At 39.0% G+C, this 12,250-nt stretch overlaps 1 protein-coding gene across 3 annotated transcripts in view; it reads left to right on the top strand.

Moving 5' to 3' along the window:
- tgfbr2b (transforming growth factor beta receptor 2b) overlaps positions 1-12,250 on the top strand; it is a 70,844-nt gene that overhangs the window by 12,555 nt on the left and 46,039 nt on the right. For all 3 annotated transcript variants that reach the window (XM_047361366.1, XM_047361365.1, XM_047361367.1), the window contains one exon: positions 5,518-5,708. In XM_047361366.1, coding sequence (XP_047217322.1) covers positions 5,518-5,708 — 191 coding nt within the window. The remainder of the gene's footprint in view (positions 1-5,517; positions 5,709-12,250) is intronic.

Genomic DNA, 12,250 nt, shown 5'->3' with positions numbered 1-12,250 from the left:
AGAGTTCAAAAGAGGACAAATTGTTGGTGCACGTCTTGCTGGCGCATCTGTGACCAAGACAGCAAGTCTTTGTGATGTATCAAGAGACACGGTATCCAGGGTAATGTCAGCATACCACCAAGAAGGACGAACCACATCCAACAGGATTAACTGTGGACGCAAGAGGAAGCTGTCTGAAAGAGATGTTCGGGTGCTAACCCGGATTGTATCCAAAAAACATAAAACAACGGCTGCCCAAATCACGGCAGAATTAAATGTGCACCTCAACTCTCCTGTTTCCACCAGAACTGTCCGTCGGGAGCTCCACAGGGTCAATATACATGGCAGGGCTGCTATAGCCAAATAGCAGTCCGGCCATGTTGCATGCCCAGAGTGAAGCATGGGGGTGGATCAGTGATGGTTTGGGCTGCCATATCATGGCATTCCCTTGGCCCAATACTTGTGCTAGATTGGCGCGTCACTGCCAAGGACTACTGAACCATTCTTGAGGACCATGTGCATCCAATGGTTCAAACATTGTATCCTGAAGGCGATGCCGTGTATCAGCATGACAATGGACCAATACACACAGCAAGACTGGTGAAAGATTGGTTTGATGAACATGAAAGTGAAGTTGAACATCTCCCATGGCCTGCACAGTCACCAGATCTAAATATTATTGAGCCACTTTGGGGTGTTTTGGAGGAGCGAGTCAGGAAACGTTTTCCTCCACCAGTATCACGTAGTGACCTGGCCACTATCCTGCAAGAAGAATGGCTTAAAATCCCTCTGACCACTGTGCAGAACTTGTTTATGTCATTCCCAAGATGAATTGACGCTGTATTGGCCGCAAAAGGAGGCCCTACACCATACTAATAAATTATTGTGGTCTAAAACCAGGTGTTTCAGTTTCATTGTCCAACCCCTGTAGTTTCTTATAGCTGTTTTATTGTTTTATTCTTGTTCCGTTGTACATTTTTCTGCAACACTTTGGTCAGCTGTTAGGTTGTTTTAAAGTCCTTTAGAAATAAAGTGGTATGGTATGGTATGATGTGGTATACTAAACTGAACTTGACTGCATTGTTTGATAATTAGATTAAAATTCAAATTGACTGAATATCTGTATGATTGGACCGAAATGACAATCTTTCTGCATATAAATTGGCTGGGTTTTTGTGAAGTGCCTTAAATAAGCGCAATATAAATAAATTGAACTAAATTGAAAATGTCCATGCACTGTACAGCATCTGCACTCAGTATTTGGTTGAGGTGCTATTGCCTGACATCCTGCATCAATGCAAGGGGGCATGGAGGAGCTCAGTCTGTGGTTCTAAAGAGCTCTTCAGAAAGTCACGTTTATTTGTATAGCACATTTCAGCGACAAGACAGCAAAAACACATACAACAGTACATTGCAGTGGCATAGAAAGGAAAGAAAAGAAAACATGGACTGATGATGTTTCAGTTAATAGTTTAATTATAAAAAGTAACAGGAAGCCCAGGTTCCTGAAGCAACAATGCAGATGAGTTGCCGTCTGCGCTGTTAGTTCTGATGTCTCTCATATTCCTCTTGACAACAGCCTATATGTTCCCTGTGGGGTTTAGGTCAGTCAGTCTGCTTGTGTTACCATGGTAATTAAAGCCAGTATTGGCACAACTTGCAATGTAGGCAGGTGCCAAGTCCTGCTGGAAAATGAAATCAGCATCTCCATACAACTTGTCAGCAGAGGAAAGCATGATGTGTTCTAGCATGTCCAGATAGACAGCTGCTCTGACATTAGACTTGATAAAACCCAGTGGACCAACAGCAGCAGCTGACATGGCTCCCCAAAATCATCACTAACTGCGAAACCTTCACACTGAATGCATTTGGGTTAGGAGCGGTTAAACACAAGGAATGTGACAGCTGTAGCTATGTTTGGTAACTCTTGAAGCTGCAATACACAACTTAGGAATCAGCAGTTATCATGTTTGCTTGTGCACAATTTTATACCACTCACCTTCTTCCACTCAACTTTCCATGCATGCATTCTATACAGCCCTCTAGGAACAGCCAGCAATAACGTTTTGTATCTTATCTGCAGTCAGTGATTGTCTTCCCCATGATTTTTTTAGAACAAAATGGAACATTTGTGTATTTAAAATTATTTGCATTTAACTAATATAATATTCAGATTTTTTGAGACACCAGGGAACTGACATTGAGATAACGGACTCTAATAGGTATCTGCCCGTTCACCTGAACAATAAATGTCAACAAAAATAAACACATGGAAGATATCACTCTGTGTGTAATTAATTAATATGATTAAAAGTTTCACTTTAAATTGAATTACTGAAATAAATTAACTTTTGGGTGAAATTCTGATTTATTAAAATGCTTCTGCACTCCTTAAAGGAATAGTTCAAATTAGTCAAAGTATGGTTCTAGTGAGACATTTTGACCCTTAAAACAACTTTGATCTTAAAAAAATGTATCTATATATGCAAATACTGTTTCATAAACCTTTAATTCTCTTCAGACTATTGTCACCAAAGCTGCTTCCAGTGAATAATGTAGCTTAAATGTATAATTGACACATAACAAGAAACATATTGGAAAGACTTTCCCTCTATCAGTGATCAGAGGGTGAAAGACATACAGGTCCTTCTCAAAATATTAGCATATTGTGATAAAGTTCATTATTTTCCATAATGTAATGATGAAAATTTAACATTCATATATTTTAGATTCATTGCACACTAACCGAAATATTTCAGGTCTTTTATTGTCTTAATACAGATGATTTTGGCATACAGCTCATGAAAATCCAAAATTCCTATCTCACAAAATTAGCATATCATTAAAAGGGTCTCTAAACGAGCTATAAACCTAATCATCTGAATCAACGAGTTAACTCTAAACACCTGCAAAAGATTCCTGAGGCTTTTAAAACTCCCAGCCTGGTTCATCACTCAAAATCCCAATCATGGGTAAGACTGCCGACCTGACTGCTGTCCAGAAGGCCACTATTGACACCCTCAAGCAAGAGGGTAAGAAAGACATTTCTGAACGAATAGGCTGTTCCCAGAGTGCTGTATCAAGGCACCTCAGTGGGAAGTCTGTGGGAAGGAAAAAGTGTGGCAGAAAACGCTGCACAACGAGAAGAGGTGACCGGACCCTGAGGAAGATTGTGGAGAAGGGCTGATTCCAGACCTTGGGGGACCTGCGGAAGCAGTGGACTGAGTCTGGAGTAGAAACATCCAGAGCCACCGTGCACAGGCGTGTGCAGGAAATGGGCTACAGGTGCCGCATTCCCCAGGTCAAGCCACTTTTGAACCAGAAACAGCGGCAGAAGCGCCTGACCTGGGCTACAGAGAAGCAGCACTGGACTGTTGCTCAGTGGTCCAAAGTACTTTTTTCGGATGAAAGCAAATTCTGCATGTCATTCGGAAATCAAGGTGCCAGAGTCTGGAGGAAGACTGGGGAGAAGGAAATGCCAAAATGCCAGAAGTCCAGTGTCAAGTACCCACAGTCAGTGATGGTCTGGGGTGCCGTGTCAGCTGCTGGTGTTGGTCCACTGTGTTTTATCAAGGGCAGGGTCAATGCAGCTAGCTATCAGGAGATTTTAGAGCACTTCATGCTTCCATCTGCTGAAAAGCTTTATGGAGATGAAGATTTCATTTTTCAGCACGACCTGGCACCTGCTCACAGTGCCAAAACCACTGGTAAATGGTTTACTGACCATGGTATCACTGTGCTCAATTGGCCTGCCAACTCTCCTGACCTGAACCCCATAGAGAATCTGTGGGATATTGTGAAGAGAACGTTGAGAGACTCAAGACCCAACACTCTGGATGAGCTAAAGGCCGCTATCGAAGCATCCTGGGCCTCCATAAGACCTCAGCAGTGCCACAGGCTGATTGCCTCCATGCCACGCCGCATTGAAGCAGTAATTTCTGCAATAGGATTCCCGACCAAGTATTGAGTGCATAACTGTACATGATTATTTGAAGGTTGACGTTTTTTGTATTAAAAACACTTTTATTTTATTGGTCGGATGAAATATGCTAATTTTGTGAGATAGGAATTTTGGGTTTTCATGAGCTGTATGCCAAAATCAACCGTATTAAGACAATAAAAGACCTGAAATATTTCAGTTAGTGTGCAATGAATCTAAAATATATGAATGTTAAATTTTCATCATGACATTATGGAAAATAATGAACTTTATCACAATATGCTAATATTTTGAGAAGGACCTGTATTTTATCTGTTGTTGCGTGCTACATTGAAATTATCAACCTCTACCTATTTCAGCATTTTCTTCAGCACAGCTAAATTATTATTTTGTACAACTGTAAATAAATTTAGGCAACAAGTGTCACTTTTCTGACCCTCAACAGGGACAGGATGGGTTGAGTGATACAAAGGCTTCAGTAAACTGGTTCTCAGCGTCTGTAGAAAAGGAGAGATAGCTTAGCTGAATTTGAGGAGATAACTTTGAAAATGATTGTAGAATTTGGAGGTTTACTTTGTACAGGAGGGGAGTGGAGGCAGCAGAGGCTGAGGGTTGTGGATGCTCCTGGTAGCAGTTCAAGGTAGGCAGTTTCACAGAGGAAAGTGAGTTTCCAAAGGGAAGAAATTATGAGGACGGAGCTGACAAAGGCTTGAGATCCAGATGGAGGGTGAACAGATGGGGTTGGAGAGCAGGCAGGCAGGGCTGCTGGAGACGGAGGAGCTGCTTAGGTGTTTCTGGGGCGATCCTTGGGAAGATACTTGTGGTAGAGGATACTTCAGGTAATCTTCAGGGAAAGGAATCTTCAACCTGGGAGGCACAGAGATCACAGGAGATTAACTCGAGGAAGATAAGTTAAAATCATGAGCACAAGAGTCATCAGAGTTCTAGAAAAATGCTCAAAGAGATAAACTTGACTTCATACCGGAAGGGTTGATCAACAGACAGACTGGCTGTCACACAAATCCTTAAATCTCTGGCAGCTGGATGAGGAGATTACAGACGGGTGTGTATTCTCTAGCCTTCTAGCAAAGATCCAAGATCTCAATCACACACATTAAAGTCAACATAAGCATCATGACAATAAGGGTTTAAATAATTGTCAAGCAATCTTAGATGGTTATTTTTATATTTATTCTGAAGACAAAGTTGGACTATAATTTAAAAATATGCTGTAACCCATCTTGAAAATGTTTTGCAAAAAGGCACTTGTTAAACATATTCTGCCAGTGTAATTATCTGAATTTTCAAAAGATTAGAACACTTCAAAATAAACATGCCATCGCTTGAACCACTGTGCTTCTATAAGAATGGGGAGTTTTTTAAGATGCTAGATAATCGACTTTTTTCTTGCCTCTCTCAGACTCTTGTTAGTTTTTAATTAATTTTTTTGTAAAACAATGTTAAGAGCAGATTCTCCTTGAGGAAAGATATTAACTGCTCAGAACCTCTCAGCTCAACCAGACTTTAAACCTGAACCATCCTTTCATTGTGTTAACTAGAAAATTAATTAATGTTTAATCTGTTCATCTGACTTTCAGGAGAAAGAATGAGACGGGATTCTCTGTGGAAACTCTTTGCCACCATCCGTCCATGCTGCTGTATGGTATCATGCTGGACGACTACAACAGCTCCACCTGTGTGATGAAGGAGAGGAACTCAACAAGTGGGATGGTACACATCTGCTCCTGCTCAGAAGAAGAGTGCAATGACAAAATGGTGTTCGCTCCCAGTAAGTATATTGCGCCAAGTTTGATGAACCCAATGATAGCTCTATCAGCAGTTCTAATTTTAACAATCATTTGACTCATCTCAACGTTGCTTTTTGGAAGAGCAGAAAGGGTCTTTAAAGTTTAGTCATTTCAAATCCACGTCACAACATGTCCGGATACATTCAACTGATAAGAAATGGCTTGATTTCACCTTTTGCCCCTCAAAACTTCCATTTAGCTGTTAATATTGTGTTTATTTATGCAAGAACTCTTGACATTTTCATTGCTAGAATATGAATATAGTGCTCAGTTTTTCTTTAAAAAAATTACCTAAAAAAGAAAATTGACAGTTTTTTATAGTAGCATGGTGGGGCCACAGATTTGATTAAAACCCAAAAGGAAGAGACTGGCCTTTTAAATATGTATTCACACATAAATAGGTCATTAGACAATGTCAGGGAGTAAGAGGAGAGCAGATGTATGGACACGATGCGTTTGACCTTAATGAAAATAAGACGACTTGTAAACCATGCAGGATGATGATTTCAGGTAAAAATACAACTAATCTTAAATGACATTTGCAGACAAGTGACTCAGATCGCCATACAAGAGTAAACATTTTAAGGCAAACCTTATTTCATTAACTATTGTTGTGTTTTTAATTTGCCGTACTACTATGCTTTCCTATGCTAACATATACCAACTCTTTCTGGTATGTTAATGTTAAAGAGACAGAACAGCAATCAGAAGTAAAAAAAAGATTAAGCAAACATGTTAAATAAACCTTAGATAATAGAATCAGTTAATCTCCCTAACAGATCATTTTAAAGCTATTAAAAAAGAGCTTATAAAAATAAGGTGATACAAGGAAAAAACTTTGCTTCTTTTCACTTTGTATTTGACTTCAGATTAAAGATAAAGACTTCAGATGACAATATGTAATTTGTTATAAACAGTGCCTTTTAGATTCCAGGCAGAGGAAGCCAACTGGTTCAACTATTTAGATATTGTCAAAAGGTCAGAAAAATAAAGATTCGTGGAAAAGGTTCAATCTGATTTTGTGTGTATTGCATATTCAAACATTAACATTATGACATAACTGGTTAAAAACATAATTCTTTAAAAATTTTAATGAATTATGAATTAGATTGATGAAAACGTATTTACATTTTACATACATTTTGGTCGACTAAATATACACGATATATTTGTCTAAAATATATGTAAACTGTAAATTCTTATAATTTGACTAAAACTAAAACATTTCTGAAGACAAAATTATGACTGAAACTAAATGACATTTTACTCACAAGACTAAAACTAAACAAAAACCTTCTGTCAAAATTAACACTGCTTTGTGGATAATTAAGTTGTTATTTTTTTCTTTGTCCAAATCCAAACTGGAAGCTAAATTCAATTAATTACATGCTCTACGTGGAACCCAAATGTTCACATTCTACAGCAAAAATAATGAAATGTATCTCACTGTTCCAGTGCTGTTGGTGGGGAGTGACACGTGCTCACATATACATGGTTTTAAAACTCATACTTCCTGGCACTTTTGCTACTTACATCATTTTGGGTTAGCCAAAATTAAAACAACCATATTTTATGCTTAAAAACAGAAAGGATAAAATTTGACAAACATGTTTTCCTATTCACACATGCTGTGACTGCTTATTTGACTTCAGAGAATTTTATATTATCATGCATTTCAGATATATAGCCCAGTCAAGCATGGCAAAAGAAGCACATATATTGCACAGTGTTGACACAGCTGTTATTACAAAGCTAGTACCAAAACATCTGCAGGCCTTCATCACATTTCATGTGTAAGTGAGTAACTCTGGTCTTGTGTCTGCAATCCTATCAGTGAGTTGTATCATTTGAAGATTTTCTCATCATGCGTGTTTGCTGTCATCGTGTTTATTAACAATGTTTGATGTGGACCTTTTGAGAGCTTTTGTTCTGGTTGCTACTGCAATGTGAACGTGCCGTCAACACAAACAAGAATTGGAAATACAACTTTGGCATCACGCTTAAATGTCTCTTACACAATCTCCACAGAGGTTGTGTACATGCAGCTGTGTGCACGGTGCCTCGCACAAAGCTGCAAAGAGAAAACAGGTCTCTGTCAAAGCCTCTGAATGCAAGTGTGTGTGTCTCTGTGCCTGTGTGTGTGGGTGTAGGCCAGGCATACTGGAGAGCACAGACATATGGTTTCCTGTCTGTGTTGAACTCAATTCAGAAACATCGCTTGCACGTGGTTAACCAGCCCCTAGACATACAGACATACAAGAACTTATCTGGGGTATGACAGTGAGGTTCACTCTGTCTGCTGCCATGGGACCTGTCTCACCCCATACACTGTTTTAAAAACAGATGGGAGTCTTCTTCTTTCAATGCAAATCACAATTCTCTTGCTTTGAAATAGAAATAACCTTTACTGTCCCTCAGTGGGGAAATTCAGGTGCATCCGTAGCAAGTCGAAGCATGCAGATTCAAACAGAGGAAAAATATAGAAACAGAAAGTAAGAATAAGAGACTGTACATTAAGACCAACTTCACAGCATAAGAAAAGATATTGTGCAGTTATTTAAAATAGCATACTCGGATTCAAAGAAATGTGCAACTGACTATCAAGTTACAATTAAATGACTAGTTATACCTTTAGGCCTTGCTGAATGAGTGCATAAACCATGCAGAAAAAATGTCAATTTCTGCTGTTTATTTATTCTACGTTTTGTGCATGAAAGTTAATGAAATAAATTTGTAATAATGATAATAAACTCTTCATAGTTTACTTAAACGTGCAATAAAATAAAACATTTAAAGAGAAATGAATTTAAGCAGTAATACAGAGACTTGCAAAAGTATTTGTACCTCTTTAACTTCTTTTTACTGTTTATCACATTACAAACACAAATACAATGAAATACATTGATGTATTTCATTGGTGTTTTTAGTAGAGTAAAAAAAAACAGAGACTGGACCACCACCATGTTTCGCAGTTGGGATGGTGTGTTCAGGATGATGTGTAGTGTTAGCCTTCAGCCACACATAGCATTTTTTATTTAGGGCAAAACGTGAAAAAACTTCTCTAGGATGTGGGAGAGGAGGCTTCAACTGATTGTTGAACCATGGATTCAGTAGGAGCAATGCTTTCATCCTGGTGGTGGAACAGAGGACCAGATCTTTACCCACGTGGAATGTTTAAGAGAACTCATTGGAGTTTGCTTCTCTGGTCTACATGTGTTTCCAAGTCTTGTGTTCCCCAAGGTATTTTGTGGGGGTCTGTTTCAGGAATTTCAGGGATATGGTGGCACAAGTAGTGGGTTGGACTCCAAGGCTGCCCCTTGTCTCGAATCTTGTTTGTGGCTTTTATGGTGTTAGGATTATGAATCTGATAATATTATTTAATATTTAATATTAATATTTTAATATTTTATCAAATAATATTCCAGTCTGTTAAGCGTTGTCCTGTGAATACCAGCCCAGTAAGGCGATGGTATTAGGACAAAATTGAAAGGGATGAGCCAAGCTCTGACATTATTGAACAGCAAACTTTGCACACACATGGAATGAATTCACACAATTTCTTAAAATACAATAATTTATTAACAAAAATAAATCAACTCAAAGTCAAACATATTTCAATCAACAAACTCTTTACTATGCTAAAACAATCCAATTAACTACCAAGCAGAATTAAAGAATAACGAAGACTAATGGGCTACGTACAATATCAACAAGTTGATTAAAGATGATTGAAAACCATGACTGAAGGAGTGATGCAACATTACCATGCAATGTTATTTATGTTTGAGGACCAAGGATTATCTTGAAGAATCTGGAAGTGAAGTTAAGTTAGTCTTGGAACCAACTTAGGAAATAATCAGCAAACGTTTAGACAACCATTTACAATGCAAGATCAGATAAAATATTATTTTAATAAAATAATGTTTTAAATAATGATTTGCTGAATAAAATCAACCTTCTGGATGACCATTTCTCAACGGTGTCTCATTAGCTGCCTTTATTTATTAAAATAATATTTAAAGAAATATCATTAAGGGAATATTTTGGAAAAGAGCCAAATCTTTCTGGAGAAATGGGGCTTAATGGTGTTTACTTAGTTATCAAATTTAGTAAAATGATGTTAGGGACACATTTTTTACTGGATTGAAAACTGAACCTTTCTGGGTAAATATTTGGCAGCAAGCACGTGTCCTTAGCCGTTAGCAGTTGAAGCTAACAAAGGAGGCTGATAGCTTAGCACCAGAATCAAACACACACCTTTAAAAATACCGTCAATAAAAGGGTTAAAATGCATAAGCGCGGACGGCGCGTTATGAATCTTTTGTTTAAAATCACCCTTCAAGTAAAGTTTGTCTTAATTTTAAAAACATACAAAGAACACAGAACCAAACTTCATAAAATGAAAAACGTTTAGATCATTTCAATGTAAATCACTTCTATATTATTCTGCCCAAACACTGAACCTCATGAACTGTGGTGAAGAACGTTGTCCAAGGCAGCGAAGTTTGAAGAAACGTCCACAGTCTTTAAACGGTTAGCTACAGCTAACCTCCTTAGCTGTGGGGAGTGGTGGCTGTTCTGTCAGCGGCCAAACTGCACGTTACCGTAACCATGGTGATGCGGTCTCGGTTGTCCTTCTCTCAGGCAGGGAAAACCACTTCACTCGGCTTGTAGAGACAGCGTCTCCACTGGGGACTTCTCTGGGCCAGTTTGCTTCTGCAGGCCACAGAGAGAAAGTAAGCAATGCTTATACCTTAATTTACCCCTTTTTATGAATGAATACCGGATTCTTTCAACAGTAATTCATCAGTGCTTAACTTATGCATATGGTCGTAGGATTGCATGACACCTTTGGATCCAGCTGAAGAGTTTATGTCTGTTTGCCAGCAAAAAGACATTAGCGCGCTGTTCCTCTCCGGCCAGTCTCTCAGCGGAGTCCCAGATGGTAGAGATCGGACCATTGGAAAGGGGGTGCTTTTATGCAGCCAGTGGCATCATGGGAAGTCCGCTGCTACAGTTTGCTTGGCTGTGCCGGAAGTAGGTTAATGCAATTTATTTTGAAAGTTCCAGAAAAGTCTGTTCTGGCCTTTTACGTTGTAACCATGGCTGTGGGTCCCAACAATGGACTGGTTCTCAAAGCATAGTCGTAGAGAGGTGGGTTTCTGGTTCGAGAACCTTAGGGTCTCATCTTTGTCTTTTGTTGATGATGTAGTCCTGTTGGCATCCAAATGCCATGATCTTGACACTACAATGGTTCGCAGCTAAGTGTTAAGCAGCTGGAATTATTTATTTATTTTTTGTAAAAACACTGTATATATATATATATATATATATATATATATATGTAAATAGTCAGTCAGTCAGTCATTCTCTACCGCTTATTCATTAGTGGGTCGCGGGGAAGCTGGTGCCTATCTCCAGCAGTCTATGGGCGGGAGGCGGGGTATATATATAGCTATATAGTATCTATATAGCTCTATTTAGCTCTTCTAAGTGTGAATTTATGGTTACCAACTGGAAAAAAGTGGAACGCTCCCTCTGGTTTGGGAGTCAGTCTTTGAGATGGATGGATGGATGGATGGATGGATGGATGGATGGATGGATGGATGGATGACAGTGATCATGGCTGTTTGGATAGTCTTTCAGTAGAGATAGTGTAATCATTACTTTAAATGGCTTCGTTGACATATGAAGATGCCAGTTTGAAACCTAAATATTTTACAGCTTACCCAAACTTTTTTAACTGCAAAAAATTATGTCCTGTTTCATAAACAAGACATAATTTAAGTCATATCATTTCCAGTAGAGGGACATTCATGAAGCCCTTAATGGGAGGGTTTGGAGAGACCTAATGACTATTCTTAAGATGTTAGCCTCACGTTATTATTATTATTATTAAGTAAGCAGTAGTGCTTTAAAGAACTCACTTGACAGTAATACACGGTGATCTGTGGGCTTTAAGTGACGTCATGCTAAGATTTTTTTTTTTTTTTTTGCACAAACATTTTAGCCTACTCTACTCATCCAAAAACATCCTCAATCCACGAGAGCTGTCGGGAGCAGATACGCAAAATTCCCCGGCTGAGTGCCTTGATTTTGGAGTTTTCCCCAATGAGTGAAAGGGTCACCTCTTTGCGACTTCAGGTTGCAAGAGAGAAGGTTCTGACTGTTGTCTGTGCTTATGCACCGAACAGCAGTTCAGATGACCTGGCCTTCATGGAGTCTCTGGATGGTGTCCTAAAATGGGTGCCATCTGGGGATTCAGTGTTGCTCCTGGGGTACTTCAAGGCCCATGTGGGCAATGACAACGTTACCTGGAGGGGTTTGATCAGGAAGAATGACGTCCCTTATCTAATCGAGTGTTGTTTGTTTGCACTTCTGTGCAAGGCACAGAATGTCCATAATGAACACCACGGGAAGGCTGCATCCTCTGGTAAACTCAAACGGGTGGTGAGGGTAAGGCAAGGTAAGTTTATTTATATAAAACATTTCAGCAACAAGACAATTCAAAGTGCTTTACATG

The sequence above is a fragment of the Girardinichthys multiradiatus genome, chromosome 3 (genome assembly GCF_021462225.1).
Source record: "Girardinichthys multiradiatus isolate DD_20200921_A chromosome 3, DD_fGirMul_XY1, whole genome shotgun sequence".
Classification (NCBI taxonomy): Eukaryota; Metazoa; Chordata; class Actinopteri; order Cyprinodontiformes; family Goodeidae; genus Girardinichthys; species Girardinichthys multiradiatus.
This window is presented reverse-complemented; position numbering and strand designations above follow the sequence as displayed.